Raw genomic sequence first — 20,725 nt, 5'->3', positions numbered from 1 at the left:
GCCTGTGGGGTGGGTCCCCAAGAAGGGGAAGGGAGGGGTAGAGTGGGGGTGCTATTCATGACCAGCTGTACTTCCCTGTGGACTCAAGGAATGCCATGTGGACTCACCTCTCTGGGCCTCAGTGGAGTGTCTTGTGGTTTTGTGGCCTCTGACCAAGGGCCTGGGAGGGGCTGCCCAGCTTAAAAGCTCCTGTGAAGCCACGTGGGTAGTTGAAGCAGGCAGCATGCTTGGTGAGGATGTGGTACAGGAATCTGAGGGTTATTTTTAGTCTCTGGGGAAAAAGTAACTCCAGGGAGGGTTCCAACAGAGTTTTTAAATCTGAAAGGTATGGAAAATGTGTTCACCTGTCCCAAGGTGAAAACAAAAGGAAATGGACTTGCTGTGCTGCCGGAGGGTTTAGGTCCCTCACAGGAAGATCTTAGAGGCAAGGAAAAGGTGACCAAGGATAAAAGTGTGGGGGTGGGAGGTAATCGTAGAGAGCAGCCCCCTTCCAGTCGTGGGGACGACGGTGGCTGTCACGGTGCATCCAGGTCTGCTGTGTTATGCTGTTGATCTATATTATCCTTCTTAATCGTTGTGTGCGTGTTTATTGAGCATCCACTTTGCTCCAGGCACTGTGCTAGATTCTGGGACCACCAGTGATGAGCAAAACCAGGTATTTTTCACAATGCCCAGCGGGGGCTGAGTGGGTTCTCAGTGGGTGAGTCCGAAATAACCATGTAAGGGCATCATTACCAAGTATGACAAACACTGTGAAGGCCAACTCAGGGTGCCGTGAGAAGGTGAAAACAGGCGTATCTTACAGGGTCTGGAGTCTTGGTGGAAGGCTCATCTCTTCATACTGGGTTTTAAAATTTTCGTTTTACTAAGCAGGAAATGAGGGTTCAGAAATGTTAAGACACTTACTCAGAGTTGCACAGCAACGGTACTCAGTCAGGTCTGACTGACCCTGGAGGCTTTACTCTCAGCCACCTGATCCTAGGAGCATCCTGGGCTATGCAACACCTTGGTGGAGCTTGCCCTGTATTATTTCATCTTTGTGGACACCTGTGCAGTATGGATCATTTCACCCAGTATATGGTTGCGGAGACTGAGGTTCAGAGTAGTTAATTAACTTGCCCAAGGTCATACAAGCCAGCTGGTGGCAAGGCAGGAATTTGAACCAAGGTTGTTGAACCCAAAAGCCTGTGAGTGTTCGTTCTTTTCCACTGACACCTCCCCACCCCCTGTCCCAGTACCCTGGCTTTACAGACAAAGGCCGCAGAGGCGAAGCCACTGGTGCACAGGGACACTCGGCTGCAGTGACAGAGCAGGGCGGTATGTCGGCTCCCCACCCTCCACCTCATTGTTCTTTCTCTATTTAGTTTATCACTTGAGACGTTTGCTCTGCACTCGCAAAAGGCTGGGATGGTTGGGGTCCAGAGGCTGGCACCCACGCTTCTCTGAGAGACTTCCATCTCTGTGGGCCTCAGACTCAGCAAGGGCGGGAAGAAGGCTCTTCTTGAGCAGGTCTGTGTGGGCGGCGGGGGAGCTGAGGCAGGAAGAGATGCCCTAGGACCCTCTTCCCAAAAGGTGAGACCAGGAGGAGCTCGTCGGGCCTGCGCTGTTGCTCCTCCATCAGCAAATGGGTGCTGAAAGGACCAGCCGAGAGCCAGTGCCCATGCCGGACGCTGATCCAAGTCTGTGGGAGTAAAGGGCCCTTGACTGGGCAGCAGGCTGGCAGGATTATATGGTGGGCACCACGCCCTGGTGAACAGACTGACACTTCCCAGCCAGCTTGGCTGGTCACCAGAAGCCATTTTCTTTGTTACCAGGTGCTGGGCCAGAGGCCAGGATGCGCCTTTGGGAGCTCCAGGATACTAGCTCCCCAAAATAAGGATGATGCACAGTGCCCCACTGGAGGACTCTGGGGGGTGAGGTGTGGGTAGCAGAGGCTGTAGCGAAAGGAAGGACGTGTCCTGGTGCAGCCCTGCCCCACGGAAGTAGAGGACGAGCCACACGCAGCACTGTGGGTTTCTAGTAGCTGCACTAAGGGCAAAAGACAAGAACAGGTGAATGAATTTAACCCAACCTTCACAAAATACTGTAAATTCAACATGGAACCAGTGGCCAGTGATTTACAAGTTACTTTGCATTCTGTTCCTTGAAAACCCAGTGTATTTCACACTGAGCCCATTTCCATCCAGTCTGGCCCATCACCTGTTCCCAGTAGCTCTGTGTGCAGAGTAGCTAGCTGTACGGGGCATTGTGGCCCCGCCGATAATTAGGACAGAGAATCACCTCCTCTGCCTGCACCTTCCGTTGGGGGATGGCCGGAAGGTCAGCGTCTGGCACTGGGGAGATAGCAGCTCAGGCCCGGAGGCCTCAGACCTGCTCATCTAATAATCCCGCGCATTGCCGTGGGAAGAAAGGCTTTGAGGTGGGGGCTGGAAGGTCACGAAGTTGGGCCAGAATGGAAGAGAAATGCCCTTAGGACCCAAGTCGGAGCGAGGAGGGGACCTGGTGGCCTGCCCCAGCCAAGGCCAGTGGAATGGTGGGTGTGGGCCTAGGTGGCTCGGAGCCGGGCGGGATCAGAAGCCCACAGGCCTGCATTGTTCGCCTGTCACACTTCCTTTGGCTTTATTGCCTTTGTCCAACACCCTATTGTCTGGTTTCCTTTTGTCCCCCTTTCAGTGCCGCTGCCTTTTATTTCCCAGCCAGCCTGGTTGTTTTCATTTCTTTTGTCTGAAGTTCCTGAGAGGAAGGTTTTATTTTCAGCGGTTTGATTAATTCACAGCTTGAGCTGAGGTTTGTTTGTTATGTAATTGCTGCCCTCAGCTTCAGGATAATACCCCTCCTCAGCTCCCCCTGCCCCCACCTGGCTCGCCTGCCTAGGCCTGGCTCTGTGCCTCTCCCTGTGCCCGGATGGGCTGAGCCACCCACTTCCTGGATGCTCTCCAGGTCCCGGGGTGGTGGGAGGGCACCTGGAGCTGGACCCCGAATCCCTGGGCCAACTTCCCCAGGGCAGGTTTGCAGGGCCCTGACTGGGATTCCATACCAGCCCCCAGGGAGCCTCGCCCTTTGAAAGTTGCCAGAGAGTCTGGGCCGATCTGTAGGATAGTATCAAATGGAACACATCATATTCAGGTGTGATGCATTTTTCACGTATATAGTGTGTTGTGTGTGGCATATTGTGAAATTCATTATACAGGAAACATAGTTGTACAAAACTGATGTGATATATAAATGTAGAGCGCCTGAAATTTAACTTAAGAGCCGTTTTACTACATCTGATTTTTTGCTTTGTACTTACCTCCTAAAAGAATTAATGCCCATATAAAAATCTTTTTAAAAACTTTATTTACCAATGTTTCTGCTGTATCAGAATCACCTGTTACAATAGAGATTCTGGTTTGTGAGGGACCCATGACTTTGCCTGTCAAGCCTCCGGCATTGCTAAGGGTGTATACATACATGTACATGTATAACCTGGGCTTTACTGGGCTGAGAAATAGCCACTTAAAAATCCCTGGCTTCCTTAGGTGGACCCCTCAGCCCACTGGTGCCAACACTGCAACAGGCAGAGAGCATCAGGTCTGGCCCCAGGCTTCTCTGAAGCTTCCTACTTAAAAAGGGGGTGGGGGGAAGAAGAATCTTTTCTAATTTTCTTTTAAGATTTTCTCTTTTTTTAAATTTTATTTACTTATCTTTAGAAAGGAAGGGAAGGAGAGAAGGAGAGAAATATCAATGTATGGTTGCTTCTCATTCGACCCCTCTGGGGAACTGGCCCCTGTGGGGAACTGGCCTGCAACCCAGGCATGTGCCCTGACTGGGAATCGAACCACAATCTTTCCGTTCACAGGCCCATGCTCAATCCACTGAGCTACACCAGCCAGGGATCTTTTAAGATTTTCTAATTCACAAATTTAATCTTAGCTTCTGGTTTTTATTTTATTTTTTTAAAGATTTTATTTATTTATTATTAGANAGGAAACATAGTTGTACAAAACTGATGTGATATATAAATGTAGAGCGCCTGAAATTTAACTTAAGAGCCGTTTTAGTACATCTGATTTTTTGCTTTGTACTTCCCTCCTAAAAGAATTAATGCCCATATAAAAATCTTTTTAAAAACTTTATTTACCAATGCTTCTGCTGTATCAGAATCACCTGTTACAATAGAGATTCTGGTTTGTGAGGGACCCATGACTTTGCCTGTCAAGCCTCCGGCACTGCTAAGGGTGTATACATACACATACATGTATAACCTGGGCTTTACTGGGCTGAGAAATAGCCACTTAAAAATCTCCGGCTTCCTTAGGTGGACCCCTCAGCCCACTGGTGCCAACACTGCAACAGGCAGAGAGCATCAGGTCTGGCCCCAGTCTTCTCTGAAGCTTCCTACTTAAAAAGGGGGTGGGGGGAAGAAGAATCTTTTCTAATTTTCTTTTAAGATTTTCTCTTTTTTTAAATTTTATTTACTTATCTTTAGAAAGGAAGGGAAGGAGAGAAGGAGAGAAATATCAATGTATGGTTGCTTCTCATTCGACCCCTCTGGGGAACTGGCCCCTGTGGGGAACTGGCCTGCAACCCAGGCATGTGCCCTGACTGGGAATCGAACCACAATCTTTCCGTTCACAGGCCCATGCTCAATCCACTGAGCTACACCAGCCAGGGATCTTTTAAGATTTTCTAATTCACAAATTTAATCTTAGCTTCTGGTTTTTATTTTATTTTTTTAAAGATTTTATTTATTTATTATTAGAGAGAGGGGAAGGAAGGGAGAAAGAGGGAGAGAAATATCAATGTGTGGTTGCCTCTTGCACACCCCCTACTGGGGACATGGCCCGCAACCCAGGCATGTGCCCTGATTGAACCAGCAACCCCCTGGTCACAGGCTGGCAGTCAATCCACTGAGCCATACCAGCCAGGGCTCTTATTTTCCACTGTATATCCCCAGTAGGAGCTCCCATCTTGTAAATGTGCCTATTTGGGGCTGGGGACAGAGGCAGAGTTGCTACCTGGCTCCCAGGACTCACCCCATTCACTCTGCCCCTCCTCCCACAGGATGTCCATGAGGAGCCCCGGCTCTGCCCAGCTGGCTCTGGATGGCGGTGGCACCATGGTGAACTGTGCTGTCAAGTCAGAGGGGAAGAAGGAGCCCTGCCACGAGGCCCCCCAGGGCTCAGCTGCCACAGCTGAACCCCAGCCCGGAGACCCAGCCCGAACCACCCAGGATGGTGCTGACCCCCAAGCTCTAGCTCAGGTGCCCAGCACTTTCCCAGGGGCTCCTGGGTCAGTGTTCCCAGTTTGCCAGTGTCCTTACCACATCCATGTACCACCTGTGACCTCTTTAAGCTAGGCAGGCACCCACACCCTAGCTGGGCAGAGGGGCAGGCACTTAAGTGAGTAGGGAGGGCCCGCTAAGTTCATTTGGGTCACCTGTCCAAGTGGACATGGACTCACTCCTGCACTCAACTGACATTAACACTTACCTTTGTGACCAATCCTTATCCCAAGGACTAGTTGGAAAGATAGGATATATATGCTTCAAGTTTGGCTTAGAGATAACCTAATAGCTTTTCATCTGAGTTAAGAAAATCAGTCTGATTACTGAAGCCAGAGATAAATTGCTGTTTAGGACTGTACAGTTCCTCACCCTTAAAACAAAGGAGCTGAAGACTGTGAGCAGTAAGGATTCTTGCAGCTCTTAAAAATTCTGTCATTCCATGTAAGACATGTAAAAAGGGAATATATAATTAAAAGCCAAGTGAGAAAATAGAAGAGGTTGAGGGTCCTGAGCAGGGGTCCAGCCTGGAGGAGTGTCTGGGGGGAGTTAGGAGTCTGGGTGGTTATCAAGGAAGACTTCCTGGAGGAGTAGGGCCCCAAGCTGGACCTTAAAGAATAGAGAGGAATCTGAGAAGAGCAGAGGGGTCAATGTCTGAAGAAGGGGGTCCTTGGAGTAAGTGGCCCACCTGGGGTGGTGGGTATATGCAAGGGACTAATAATTAGCAGCTGGCTTTGGGCCCCTGACTGCTGTGGCAAACCTCATCAACGTGCATTAACTCCCTATGAAAGGGATGGTATGAGTCCATTTTCAGTGGAGGTGAGTCAGATTCAGGAAAGTTCAGGGCCTCATGTGGGATCAAGCACCTTGTGAGTCACTGGCCAGGTTTCTTGTCTTTCAACCTTTTATTCTTTTCAGTATATTGGGCAATGTCAGAGCAAAGGAAGGTGGGATGGGAGGGCCCCTACAGTGTAAATTTGCAGGGTGCTCAGACCCTTCTGCAGCCTGCACCCTCCCCCAGAAGTGACAGTGACGTGCAGTGTGCCTTATAGAATTGCAGCTCACCGGAGAGCAATGGGTCCCTGGAGCCCCCCAAAACAGGAGGTTCTGAGGCTGCTTCTGGAAGCCAGGAGAAGCTGGACTTCAGCCGAAATTTAAAAGAAGGTAAGATCTATGCTCTGGTTGGAGGCAGGGGTGTCTCAGGCAGGGTTGGCAGGGGAGGCGTTAGGACAGTGGGTCCTTATCCTTATGTTGTCTTCTAGTCGTGCCGGCCATTGAGAAGCTGCTGTCCAGTGACTGGAAGGAGAGATTTCTGGGAAGGAACTCTGTGGAAACAAAAGATGTCAAAGGTGAAGGCCATGGGGTGGTCAGGGGAGGGATGTCTGAACCCCTGTGTTTTCTCCCAGCCTGGCCATGCAGTCTGGGCCGACAGGGCAATTCTTGGGGCTCTTTGTGTCGTCTGTGCCACGCTAAACTTCCGCCTGGCCGTGGGGTCGGCATATCCCTCAGCCAGGGACCAAGCATTAGGTCTGGTTCCTTCCCACATAGGAGAGGCCTGGGGGGAATCAGGTCCCATGGATATGGGTGTGGGCTCTTACGGGGGGGGCCCTTGTGACCCTTGGGCATATCTTTTCCACTTCCCAGAAGTATCTATAGAATGATCAGGATATTGCCTTAAATTTTTGAAAATAAATTCTAGGTCAGCAGGATCTCACTAAGGGCTTCTTAGTGGGTTGATTAAAGGGGTCATTTCCCAATGTAGTTAATTACACTCACAGAGGGCACTTTAATTATTTGCAAGAGAAAAGAGCCAGATTTAATATACACGGGATGTATGGGAACTCCATATACATGGGTGTCAGCGATCCACATGCATGAGAGTTCAGAGACAGAAAGGGAACCTGGGTAACAAGGCAGTGCACCTTGGGGGCTTCAAAGTGTCATTGCAGGGTGCTAAGGAGAGAGCAGATATTTTTAGTGAATAAAATTTTGCCCGGTATAGGCGGATCAAAAGAGATTATTTCTGATAGTCTCTTATTATGGGCAAATCCCCTAATTCAAGCTCTTCTATGTAGTTAAAGGGAGGGAGAGAAGTTTCTTTTGAGCTGTACATCTTGGTACAGCTAAAGTTGCCTTTAGCTGAAAATCATCTGTATACCACTGAGGCACATCTTGGGGGGCTTGTTCTGAACCTCTACAGTTCCCTCAGAAAATCCCCTGGAACTTCCACATTCCAGAAAATGGGCTGATAGAAGACTACTCTGTATATCATTAAACCAGCCTAATCTTGAGCAAAGTTCAGTTAAATCTGTATATCATTTCAGGAGGCAGAGGTGCCAGTGGGCTTCCAAAGTTAAGCCCATGGTGCAAACCACCAGGTGTTTAATAAGAGGCGTCTGTGGAAACAAAAACAAAGGTTAATGATTGAAGCAGACTGTAATCTCGGTTTCTGAGTGCGGAAGGTGGGCAGTTGCAGTCCGACAGGTCTGCAGTGTGAGTGTCCTTGATGACCGCCCCCCGCCCAGCGGGCACCACGCTCGCCCGCAGATGAGCGGCAGTGCTGATCTCTGGGAAGTGCACACCAGGCCATCCCACTTTGGCCTCCGTGGCCTCGGGGAAAGGGCGGCTCCAGTTCTCCAGGATTCCAAGTTAGAGGGTGGGAGCATGAAAATGTCAGTTTGGGGAGTCACAGCCAAATATTTAAGAACACTGGAAAAACTCGGGATCCAGTCCAGTTTATAGGTAGAAAAATTTAAAAACTCAAAAGGCAATAAACAGCACTAGAATATAATATTATAGTTTTTACTGAAACAGATTTTCTCTCTAAAATCACCCCCATTTTTACCAAAGATAACCAAATTAAGACATGCAAAATAAGTCTAGTTTCAATAAACTTGGCCTGGTTATTTGTGTAAGTCCAGCAAGAATGGTAACCACATAGGCTCTTTTTAAATCTGCTGTGCTGGAATTTTAAAAAATTTTTAAAGATTCCATTTATTTATTCTTAGAGAGAGGGGAAGAAAAGGAGAGAAATATCGACGTGCAAAAGTTACAACAATTGGTTGCCTCTCATGCACCCCAAGTATGTGCCTTGACTAGGAATTGAACTGGCGACCTTCTGGTTTGCAGGCCAGCACTCCATGCACTGAGCCACACCAACCAGGGTGCTGCTGGAATTTTTCATAAGGAATCTTCAAATTGAGTTTTATAAGGCCTTTCAAGGCCTGAGAAACTAAGGCAAGGACTTGCCATCAGACACTGCCTGTGTGGTTAGTACCTATAGGTTTGGGTGAGTTCTTCCAGGGTTTCTACACTTGCCAAGGAGCGACATTTTTTACTCACATGGTAATGCTGCTGGGAAACCTGTAAGCAGGGTGCCAGGCCAGTATTTCCAAAGGTTTTTATTGGCTCCCATGAGGTATGTCAATCTTAATTCCTTAAAGCTGTCTGTTCATATCTGAGCCTATGCATCTCACTCAGATATGACATTTCCGTGAAAGCCTTGTAATAAAACCAGTTTCCAGTTGCATCCTATTGTAAAGGGAAGGGATTCTTACTGAACTTATGCAAATACCATGTTGCCATAAAGTAATAATACTTACTAAGAGTTTCCAAATTCTGGAGGGGTCAGATAGGGAGAAACATATAAACATTTCAGCATTGCTTACAAAGGTATAACCTACCAATTGCTAAGTCATAGGTAGTTTAAGAGAAACGAGTTTCCTCTTACCTGGAAAACAGCAGCTTTAAAAAAATTAGTAGTCTCAACAAAAAAGTCATAAAATCAGTTCATTTCTGTGTAGTGAAACGTGTTCTGCTTGAATCTGGTTTTGCCACTAGTTCTCTCGACCTCGCCTGATAGTGGAGGGTGATCGAGTCAGTGCTAATTCCAAGTTTGCATGGCCACCCGTCAGGGTTTATGTGATTGGCTCAGGGAAGTGGGTGTCTCCATCACAGAGGGCACTTTAAAATAATGCAGATGCCAAGGTTCCAGCCCCATCTACTGAATGAGAACCCCAGAGGATGGGGGCCTGGGCATCTATTTTCCAAAGGCTTCCTGAGTAATTCCGGTGCAAATCATCAGTGGTCTGGTATTTTCTATATCTGATACGAGCTAAATTGGAGGGAGGGGAAGCACTAACAGTGGTTGGTTGAGGACCATGTGCCAGATCCTGGACTAAAAGTTTCACATTCATCGCCCCTTTAACCCTTACAGCAACCCCTTGAAGAGATGATTAGTGTGCTTATTTGTAGAATGAAAAACCTCAAGTACAGGGAAGGTGGTAACTTGCCCAAGAGCTCATAGGCGGGACGAGTTAAAAGGGGGATTTTTTAAAAAGATTTTATTTATTTATCTTTAGAGGGGAAGGGAAGGAGAGAAGGAGAGAAATATCAATGTATGGTTGCCTCTTGTGTGTCCCCTGCTGGGAACTGGCCTGCAACCCAGGCATGTGCCCTGACTGGGAATCGAACCGCGATGGTATGGTTCGCAGGCCCACGCTCAATCCACTGAGCTACACCAGCCAGGGCTGAAAGGGGAATTTGACCCCCATCTCTCTTGCTCCAAAACCTGAGCATGTCCTGCTGGGCCGCTCCTGTGGGGTGGTTATGCACCCTGACCCAGTGGCACTGGGCACTTGAGGACGTCCAAGGGGCAGGCGGGCTGAGATACCCCACCACCAGCATCTTCAGTGGCTGGTGGTAGCATATCTAGGACAGCCGGTTGCCAGATAGCAAGATGAAAGGCCCTTCCAGGGCAAGGCTCAAGTGTCAGTCACCTCTGTGGCTCAGCCCCTAATGGGCCTGAGTTGGAACAGATGATGGACAGCTAGATAGATAACCAAACAAAAATTTTTGGTGGTGCCAATTTCACTCTGGAGCAGGGACCCAAGAGAGCCTGGCAGAGAAGGAGCTCCAGCTTCTGGTCATGATCCATCAGCTGTCCACCTTGCGGGACCAGCTCCTGACGGCCCACTCAGAGCAGAAGAACATGGCGGCCATGCTCTTTGAGAAGCAGCAGCAGCAGATGGAGCTGGCCCGGCAGCAGCAGGAACAGGTAGGCCCAGCTTGGCATCTGGCTTTCTTTCAGGGGCGTGGTCTCTCAGGGCCTAGAGGGAGCACCTTTGGGGCGGCCCAGCCAGTACGGGCTGAAGCCTGGGGCAGGTGGGGGAGGGGGCTCTTAGGAGAGGGACCATGGGCCTGCCTGAAGGATTCCCACTTCTGGCTATTCACAAGCCTTATGGGGATCAGGGGCTGGAGGGATGCTGAAGGGTCCTGCCCAAGTTCCATCCCTGGTCTCTGAGGGAAGGGTGAGCTCCCAGCAAAAGGAGGGTAAATTCTGAAGGTTGGCTGTTGTGCTTCTTGCCCTGCTCAGTTCTCCTCCATGTTTGCACTCTCAGAAGGCAGGGTGTGTGGTTGGGGCCCAGAAGACTCTGGCGGGTGAGGCCTGGGGGCCTAAGCCTATGCCACATTTGCCTACTCTTTCCTTTGCCAGATTGCTAAGCAGCAGCAACAGCTAATTCAGCAGCAGCACAAAATCAACCTCCTTCAGCAGCAGATCCAGGTGATAAGCCGGGGAAGGGCTGGGTGATGGGAGAGCTGGAGGCTCAGGGATTGATACCTGCCCAGAGAGGTGCTGAGGACACGGAGGGATAGACAGAACTACTCAGGCATGACCTTGAGGAGGGGGGTTCTTTCCTGTGTTTGTTCTGTTCTCCTCTCCTGTCTTCCCATTTCAAGGGAATGGGGCCCAGAATGCATTTCTCCCCAGCTGGGACCTGAGGGCAGGCAGACAGGGGCCCCTAGAGGTGGTATGGGGTTAGACAGATCCTTTGGAAGACTGTCCTTGCCCCGAGCTCTGTGCCTCTCATCCCTGGGTCCACCCTCTGTCCAGGGCTGGCCACAGTTGGGTAGCCATTTGGGCACCTGGGGACTCACACAGGGTTTCTTTGCTCTCAGCAGGTCAACATGCCTTATGTCATGATCCCGGCCTTCCCCCCAAGCCACCAACCTCTACCTGTCACCCCCGACTCCCAGCTGGCTTTGCCCATTCAGCCAATCCCTTGCAAACCAGGTGAGTATGTGATGGGCAGTCCTGAGGTGATTATGGAAAGGAGGCCCCAAGCCGAGCTTGTCTGTTGTTGTGCAGGGCAGCCCTTCTGGGTCTTGTTCTGGGGTCTGTCCGGTGGAAGAATGATCCCTTGTGTCTGGATGTCACTGGGAGAATGAGAAATAGTGCATTGGAAACCATAAAGTGCTCTCCACATTTAGCCAGTCCAGGTCTAGCCTCCTCAGCTCTGGTACATTTACTATGCCCCGGAATATTAATAATTTGAACATTAACTGAGATTCTGTGTCTCCCAAATTTATACTTCTGTTCATGCCCTGACTGTGACAACTCTTGCTCTCTGCCCTGTCACTGAAACTCAGTGGCCACAAATGAGCACCGACCACACATCAGATGGTGTGTGGTTGTGGGATGGCCAGGGGGGTGATAAACGTGAACTCTGAGCTCAGGAATTTGCAGTCTGGGGAGGGAGAAAGAAGGCTGCCAGCAACTGGGGAATGTGGGAAGGTCTGCTGAGGAGGCAGGGCTTGAACGGGTCCCGGGAGAGTGCACTGGTGAGGGTGGAGCTGGGAGCTGGGAGCTGGGGGCAGAGAGCACTGGAAAGGCAGCGCAGGCCGAGGCCCTGGGACCTGAGACAGTCGCTGTCGAGGAGAGTGCATGACAGGATGGTGGGGACCAGGCATGGACTTTGGAGTCTGTTTTGTGGAATGTGGCATGCTTGAGCCCTTCAGTAGAGGGTGTGCTGTGACATGGCTGTGGGTGATGGGGAATGGAGAGTGGGCCAACCAAAGGCAGAACTGGGTAGGTGGCTGGCTGTTGAGGTGATTCTAGCAATAGAAGGCGACAGCCTGAGTGAGGGTAGTGACAGTGGGACAGAGGCAGAGGTAGAATTATTAGGCCACGGTCATTGATTCTTTGAATGGTCATGGAGACAGGGCAGAAACTGTGATGGCCCCAGGAGTGGGGGGTAGGTTTTAAGTCAACTCCTCTGGTCCACCCTCCCTGTTCCATGGGAGAAAGAAGGCAGGGGAAATTCAGTGGGTGGTGAGTTCCTACAGTTCCACCATCAAGCCTGTAGTCATGGGCAAAGTCATTGATTGGCCCCGCTGATTCTGTTCACCTTAAGGAAAGATTCCAGTGGAAAGGGAGGGGGGGGACAGGGCAAAAGCATGAAACCATTGCAATTCCAGGTGAACGTAGAGCCCAAGGCACAGGGGTGAGGGGAGCAGGGGCCTGGATGGGGAGGGGACACATACTTTCTGGACCAGGGAGGCAGGAAATAAGCTGTGGAAGACCTGGACTGGCCAGGCTGCCACTTGCTTCATTTGATCCAAGATTCTAGTAAGGAGGGGGCCTGCAAGCTGCCAGATGCGCCTTCCTATAGCTGAGTGAGCAGTCCCAGCTCACAGGCCTTGGATGGCGCTCCATTGCCTATAGCATGGAGTCCAGACTCCAGAGCCCAGCCTTCACATGCCTCTGAGCCCACCTTGCCTATCCTATGCCCGTCTCCTTTCCCACACCTCGCTTTCACACCCCACCACTGCGTGTGCCATGCCTGCGGGCATGAGCTCACATCTCAGCTCCCCACGAGAAGCCCGTGCCAGTCCCTCCATCTGGAACAAAGTTCTCTCTCACGCACTCCTTCTCCTGAGCCCATGTCACATGGGCTCAATGGTTAGTGATTTGTGTACATGGCTGTATCTCCATCTGAATCTCCATCTGAACTGTCAACTCCTTGACTCTGGGCCTGGTCGAGGAAACTGAGATAAGAAAGAAGAGAGAGTGCCATGCAGAGGGGAGAGGACAAATTGTGGAGTGTAGAGGACTCAGGTTCAAACATCAGTGCTCCCATTAAGTAACTTGTGGGCAACTTTAACTCCTCCAGGTCTCAGTTTCTTTATCTGTAAGATGGAATGATGTATTGAGCATCTATTATATACCACGCAGTGAGGATTATTGTGAGAGAATGTACTGGAGACAGGATACACAGAAGGTAGCTGCTTTTGTACCCTGCACATAATAGGTATAAGTGTTGGTAGTGAATAGGTGGTATTTCTGTTCCATTTCACCTGGGTTTGGGACTCCAGACTCGGTGGGTTACGAAGGGCAGGACAGGGTGATGATGCCTGCTGGCATGTAGGGCAGTGGCGGGGAGGGCTCAGAGGTCCTTGGCAGCACTCGGGCCAGGGTGAGCCGTGGCTGGAAGCAAGCTGGGCCAGCTCCAGGCCTCTGTCCACTCTGTGCTGCTGGGGCCCATCAGCAGGGTGTCTGCTGGTCTGTGCTCACCCAGGCCTTTTCTCCCTGCTGTCTTTCCTGCAGTGGAGTATCCGCTGCAGCTGCTGCACAGCCCTCCTGCCCCGGCCATGAAGAGGCCTGGGGCCGTGGCCGCCCACCATCCTCTGCAGGTACTGTGCCATCTACTCCCTAGCTGGGCTGGCTGGCTGCCACTATCTCTTCTGGGTATGCTTTGCCCCTCTCTCCCCTCTGGGGATCTACCCTGGTGTCTCTCACCCTCTGCCTCTGGGTCTGCCCTAGGAGCCCTCCCAGCCCCTGAACCTCACAGCCAAGCCCAAGGCCCCCGAGCTGCCCAGCACCACCAGTCCCCCCAGTCTGAAGATGAGCGGCTGCGGACCCCGCCCCCCCAGCCATGGGACTGCCACGCGGGACCTGCCGTCCAGCCCCCCGAGCCTGCCTTTGGGTAAGCTTTCTACCCACTTCACCTTCCCCTTAGCCCTCTCTAGGGGAGGCAAGAGAGAGTGATAGGACCTTGGGAATGACCCTTCCCCTCGGTAGGTTAGACTTGCTCTAGTCAGCCCCTTGTAGTTTCAGCATTCGATGTCTCAGAAGGCCCCTTCTCTCTGCCACCATGTCTGGCAGGGCACCCTAGCCTCTGGTGGTTCAGGCCGCCAGGTCGCACAGTCTCAGGGCGTGCTACCCTTTTCCTAGTCTGCCGACACGACGAGCACGGTGAATGGTGCTCCCTTGGGGATGCGCAGTGTGACGGCCCTGGGGAGGGACTGGAGGGAGCACCAGAGGGGTGTGTGGCACGCACTGGGGTGACCCCTCAGCTCCCTTCTGCGTCCCTTCTCCTCCTCTCATAGGCTTCCTTGGTGAAGGGGACGCTGTCACCAAGGCCATCCAGGATGCTCGACAGCTGCTGCACAGCCACAGCGGGGCCTTGGAAAGCTCCCCCAACATGCCCTTTCGTAAGGTATGGGCCCCACTTCCCTCTACCTGGGAGCAGGGGATAGATGGCAGGGGTGGAAGACAGAGTGTGAGGCCGCCAAGGGGGCAGGGGTGGGGAAGGAAGTGGGGTGACACAGAGAGGCTGATGTACAGGTTGCCCTGTCAGTCCCAGGACCTCGTCAGCCTGGACACGTCCCCAGTCAAGGAGCAGCTGGAGGAGCGCTGTGTGCACCCACTGGAGGAAGCCATGCTGGGCTGTGATGTGGATGGTGAGGCGCAGGGCACTGGGCTGATGGGCAGAAGGGCCACCTCTGCTTCCCACCAGGGCTAGGGTGGGCGTGTCGTGTCTGTTTCCTTTTCCTTCTCTCCCTTTGTGGAGTCCATCTCTGGGTCCCTGGTGTCTGTGACATCTTGCTGCTGGCCGTCCCTGGGTGCTGTGGGAGCCCTCCAGCACTCCCTAACGGTCAGTGTGGGGTGTTTCTTTCTGCTGGCCCTGGAGGACTGTCCTTAACCCTACACCAGCTGCCCTGCTGACTACCCCTGTCCCCCAGGCTCCCGCCACTTCCCTGAGTCCCGGAACAGCAGCCACATCAAGAGACCCATGAATGCCTTCATGGTGTGGGCCAAAGATGAGCGGAGGAAGATCCTCCAAGCCTTCCCGGACATGCACAACTCCAGCATCAGCAAGATCCTTGGTAAGGGCCACTGGGTCAGGTCCGAGGGAGCTCTGGACCTCCAGGAACCTTTTTGTCCAGCAAGGACATTGTTGAGGAGCGAGTTGGATCTGTTTGGGGCTTGCTTGATAGTCCCCACCATGTTGAACTCTGGTGGGATCTAGTGGGGTGTGGGAGTTAGGCAAGATGTGGCGCAGCTGAGTCCCAGGGTCTTGTACTGTTGTCTGGCTCTTCTGCCAGCACCTACACCTAAACTTAAGGAGCATTGGTTCATACATGTACCTGTGAGAGAGAGCACTGCCTCTCATCTCTGCCTAACTAACCTGCTCTGCGGACTAGAAGGAAATAGATGTTCTTGGGCCGCAGTAGAAAGATTTTTCAATGAGGTGCCCGTTGTTCCGTTGGAGCGGGGGATGGAGGGTAGGGCAAGTGCGGCTGGAAGAGGGCAGTTGTTCTCAAGACCGAGACTCTTCTGATGTGTGTGCGTGCCTCTTATGGGCACAGTAGCAGATACTTTGTCCTGAGCAGGAAGCCTCTTTTATCAGTGGGCTTCAGTTTGCTGCTCTTTTGTTGAAGCAAATAATGCAGAGCAGAGGCCTCTCAGAAGTTGTTGGGTGCCGTATCTTAAGCTGGCAGTTGGATGTCTATGTACATGCCAACTTCATTGTATCATTTGCTCAACATCCAAGGAGCATCCACATTGGGCCAGGTTCTTGCTGAGGGCTTACACATATATCTGGGAACCAAAACCTTCTCGGCTCCTCCAGGGCCTGCAGGGGTTGGGGTGGTTGGCAGAGCCAACCTTGCTAAGCTAGTGCTGATTGCCCGCCTCTGGGGGCTGGGCCAGGCTCCCGTTGGAAGTCCATGACCAACCAGGAGAAGCAGCCCTACTACGAGGAACAGGCAAGGCTGAGCCGGCAGCACCTGGAGAAGTACCCTGACTACAAATACAAGCCACGGCCCAAGCGCACTTGCATCGTGGAGGGCAAGCGGCTACGGGTAGGCGAGTACAAGGCCCTGATGAGGACCCGACGCCAGGATGCCCGCCAGAGCTACATGACCCCGTGAGCAGCCCCTCCCCATCCCCCCGCCCCAGGCTGCTGAGACTGCACGTGTGTGCAGCTGCTGTGAGAGGCTGGGAGTTATTGTGTGGCTCACTTGTGTGTGTGACTGCAGGAGTGCTGTTCCTGTGTGTTTGTTGGCGGTGTGTGTGTGAGCATTATCTCTGTGGCTGGGCCTCCATGTATAACTGCAGGGGCGACTGTGTGGTGGGTACCTAGTGTCTCAGAATACAAGTTCGTGACAGCCTGGGAGGCTGCTGTGTACCTGGAGAAATGTGCCTGTGGATTCCTTTTCTGACAAACTCAGTAAAAATTCAGGGGTCCCCCAAAACCAGAAGATTCTTGACTTGACCAAAGCATTTAAATATACAATTTGCAAAAGTGGGATTTACACACAGTCCTCCAGGAATATCTTTGAAGACGTGTGTGCAGGGCTGTAGCTGATGAGGAATATGGGTGTCAGAAAGCAGCCCATGGGCACAGAGTGTGTGTCTCGGAGCCAAAAGGGGGTGAGGTGAGAGGGCTCGGCCTGAGGAGGAGGCCTGGATGGGAGTTGGGTGGGGGTGGAAGTGAAATTGCTTCTGTAACCCGCCTCTTGTCTACCCCGAAGCCCGCAGGCAGGCCAGGTGCAGATGAGCTCCCCAGATGTCCTGTACCCTCGGGTGGCACAGACCGTGGTGGAGCACTATGTGCCCCGAACCCTGGACCCCAACATGCCTGTCATCGTGAACACCTGCAGCCTCAGGGAGGAGGCGGAGTCCACGGAGGACAGGCACTCGGTGGCCGATGGTGAGATGTACCGGTACAGCGAGGACGAGGACTCGGAGGGCGAGGAGAAGAGCGATGGGGAGTTGGTGGTGCTCACGGACTGATCAGGAGAAGACCTGGCCCTGAGCCAAGGGGCACAGCCAGCCCACTGGGACTGTGTTGGTACTTGGACTTGGGTGTGCCGGGAGATGGCACAGCTGTGTACTTGTAGATACAGGCCCCCTCCCCACCACACCTGCAGGCACACCTGAAGAGCTGTTGGCATAAGTGGGCAGGGCCTACACAGCGGTGACAACTGAGCTGGCTGAGTTCCTTGGCCCTTGGGGCTCATACCCGGGGATACTGTATGACCCTCCCCTGCTGCAGGTCTCCCCTCCCCAGGTGTATGACAGCTCCACACCTGTCTCCTTGGAGCACATGCTTTGTTTCCATCCTTGTCCTGGCTGGACCAGCCACCAAGGGACCAGCACCCCCACGCCCCTCTACACCCACACATTGCTCCTCCATCACCAGGGTCACTTTGCACTTTGTGCAGAAAGGTCTGGCTGTCCCTCTGTTTCTACCTTCTGCGAAGCCTGTTGTGCCTCTGGCTGCTGTGTGTGCACACGCGTGCGTGTGTTTTCTTCTCTCATTGGTTGCATATTTATTGAGCGCCCACTGTGTGCCAGGCGCTATTGCTGACTTCCTGTGGGTGTGTCTCTTAATGCCACTCTTGCTTCTCTGGGGGCCTCTTTCTGTGTTTTCTGTCCCCATATTGCTACCTCTTTGTCAGTCTGGGTGTCTCAGGTTCTGTGTGTCCTTGTCTTTCTGCAGGGCCGTTTGTGTCTCTCCCTTCCTTGGCATCTGACTCTGCCCGCTGGCCACTCTGGGTCTCTGAAGGCCCCTGGGCCACCCTGCCCTCCCCTGCCCACCTCTTTACCCTCTCCCTGACTCTTGCTGGTGGGTTCCCACAGAGCCATTTTTAGCTCTGAGCAGCGTGGGAATGTGTGCAGCCCCCATGGAGCCCTGCCCTGGTGCCCCGGATCCTGGTCCCAATCTGGGTGCCAGGAGTGGGAGCAGGAGCACTGGTGGCGCCCCCTTCCTGTTGGTGCCGGAAGCCCTGGAGAGCAGGCTCCCGTGGCAGCTGGTTTCCATTCCTTGGAGCAGGGAGTTGGGGGGGAGGGGGGTGGGCCCGAGGCTCCCGGAGAATGGAGAGAAGGCCCATTCTCCATCCCCACCCACCCACCTCTCACACAGCTTTGCCCTCACTGCCTGTCCCTCCCACTTCACTGGGGGACATGCTTCTGTTCCCGGCCACTTTCACAAACTACTTCCTTAGGAAAATGAAACCCCGTTGGCATGACTCCAAAGAGCCAGGTGGGTCAGAGTGGGAAGGGAACCCCACGTCCCCACAGGGACAGTTATGGAGTCTGTGCCTGTGCCCCATCCTCTCCCCAAAGCCCAACTTCTCTCCAGGCTGTTTCTTTTTTTATGACTGTAAACATAGATAGTGCTTTATTTTGTTAATAATAAGATAATGATGAGTAACTTAACCAGCACAGTTTTCCTGTTTACACTTGGGAAGTTTTTTGTTTTCTGTTGGTGTAATAAAAACCAACCATTTCAGAGTTTGGCCCTTGCGTGGGGGAATGGGGGCAGGCTCAAGTGCAGCAGTCCTACAGGTGCCACCATGCCAGGCATCACTGCCCCCTGCTGGCAGCCTGAGGGAGCTTCAGGCCTGTGACCCAGAAGGAACATCTCAAGCAAGCAGGAGAGGCTCAGACCCAACTCCCGCACTCCTCCCCCCACCCCTGGCCCGAGAACCTAGGGCGCACACTCTGAATGAGATGCTGCCCTTGCCTCGAGGAGGTGAGCCAGAGACCACTCTGAACACAAGCTGTCCGACGACGCAGGCCTGGAGAAGGAAATGCAGTGGTGGAAGTGCTGTCATGAGTCAGGGAGTTTGGGTTCTTCCCAGGTCTAGCCACGTGGCCTTGTGCATGTGTGCGTGTTGGGAGTGGGGGTGTCAGAACTCCCCTCAGACCTCACTGTCTTCATCCCAAAACAGGGAGGTTAAGTCTTACCCATGGTTCTTACCTTTTTGGAGGAGCCCTTTGAGAATCTAATTGAAAACAATGGGCCCTCTCTCATCCCAGAAAAATGCTCACACCGACACCCAAAACTCCTGTATAAGCTCCTGGGATACTGATTAATGAACAGGGTCTCTGGTGTGTTTCAGGTGTGTATCTGTGACCCTATGCTTTTTTTTTTAAATCGAGGACATGTTTATTGATTATAGAGAAACAGCTATGCGAGAGAAAAGCATCAATCATATATATGTTGCCTCCCATATATGCCCCAACTGGGACTCGAACCCACAACCTTTTGGTGCATGGGATGCTCCTCCAACCAACTGAGCCACCTGGCCAGGGCTCTGACCTTATGCTTTGAATGAAGACTTCAAAGAACTTTATATTGCACTAGGGGAAATAACAGTCTGTTAGACCTGGGATGGCTAGGTAAGAGATTTAAACTCTCAAGATACATACTAACAGGGATCAATAAAAACACTTAACTCCTGTGGTTAGAAAACTTACCGTGTTAATATGGAACAGGGACAGCAAAGCTGAATGGTCGTTCTTGGGAAAGAGGTCTGGGTGGGAGTACTAGAGGCATGTGATCACAAAGAGGGGATGAGCCAGTGCACACCACAGTCCTGGCCCCCAAACAGAAAAGGCCGTTGTCACACTGAAGAGACCCAAAGACGGGTACCCTGCACAGAAGAGTACTACTGGAGGGGACATGTATTAGAGGCATGGTTGAAAGGGTCTCTTCTTGTCTCCCCAGAAAAGAGACTAAGGTAGGGCATAAAGGATAAGGCTGCCTTCTTCAAAGGGGCAAGTGCAGTCTGCAGGTTAGGAGGTAGAACTGGCTTCTTGATTCTTCTCAAGGGTCATTTTTTTGGCTTAACAAAAACAACTTTTGACAAAAATGTCCAAAGTGGTAGTGAACTTTCCAGCACAGGAAGTATTCCAGCAGAGCCCAGATGGGGGCAGGGGACATCACTGGGAAAGAAGTTACTACATTGGAGAAGTGAGAGAAGTTAAGTGTAGTTGATTCCAGGGCCACAAACTTGGAACTAAGACTCCCCAACAATCAGAGTCCCAGCCCTTTGAACTAGGGACCATCCTGGCTGATAACCGTTGCAGGTTTTCCCCAGCCCAGTCTCCCAGAGCTTTGGGCCTTCTCTCCTTGGCCCTCCCTTCCCCATGCCTCCAGCAGAGCCCAGCTTCCCTGGCCACTTGAGAAGATGCAGGCGGTCTTTGGGAAAAGCAGCATGGCTGCCTCCAGCACCTGCCCTCTGGTGGTTACATGGAGGAGTCGCTTATTTCCTGTCCATCTATCCCCACCCCCATGTCCACTACCAACCCTGTGTTCCAGACCATTTAAATGCAGGAGCCTGGTCAGGACTCTCCCAGCTATGCCCACCTCATCCCCTGCTAGTCCCAAGTTCCTCTCACTGCCCTAGTCCCAGGTTTTCTGTGGCCTTGGGAGCCTGAGGCCAGTACTGCCCACTTCCCACTCCAGGAATCATCATCCTGTTACCAGACAGGCCTGGTCCTGAGTGGGTCTGCCTAGGGTAGGGTGTACTGTGTGGGTTCTTGACTTTGTGTAGGAAAGACTTCACACAAGTCCGGGTGACCAGTGAAACTGGGGACAGTGA

The 20,725-nt window shown here is 52.2% G+C and overlaps 1 protein-coding gene across 1 annotated transcript; it reads left to right on the top strand.

The window, feature by feature from the left end:
- The first annotated feature begins 1,103 nt into the window (after window positions 1-1,103).
- SOX13 (SRY-box transcription factor 13) lies at window positions 1,104-19,239 on the top strand. Its single transcript, XM_037067063.1, is given in 15 exon segments — window positions 1,104-1,317; window positions 5,047-5,260; window positions 5,263-5,274; window positions 6,319-6,430; window positions 6,529-6,615; window positions 10,150-10,322; window positions 10,761-10,829; window positions 11,225-11,339; window positions 13,653-13,738; window positions 13,869-14,031; window positions 14,435-14,544; window positions 14,686-14,788; window positions 15,071-15,214; window positions 16,041-16,257; window positions 16,865-19,239. Coding segments are annotated over 14 exon segments (1,866 nt in total). The 5' UTR covers window positions 1,104-1,317; window position 5,047; the 3' UTR covers window positions 17,127-19,239.
- Window positions 19,240-20,725: the final 1,486 nt, after the last annotated feature.

The sequence above is a fragment of the Sturnira hondurensis genome, unplaced genomic scaffold, assembly GCF_014824575.4.
Source record: "Sturnira hondurensis isolate 20B ecotype Veracruz unplaced genomic scaffold, ASM1482457v3 Scaffold0017082, whole genome shotgun sequence".
In the NCBI taxonomy this organism is placed as follows: Eukaryota; Metazoa; Chordata; class Mammalia; order Chiroptera; family Phyllostomidae; genus Sturnira; species Sturnira hondurensis.
This window is presented reverse-complemented; position numbering and strand designations above follow the sequence as displayed.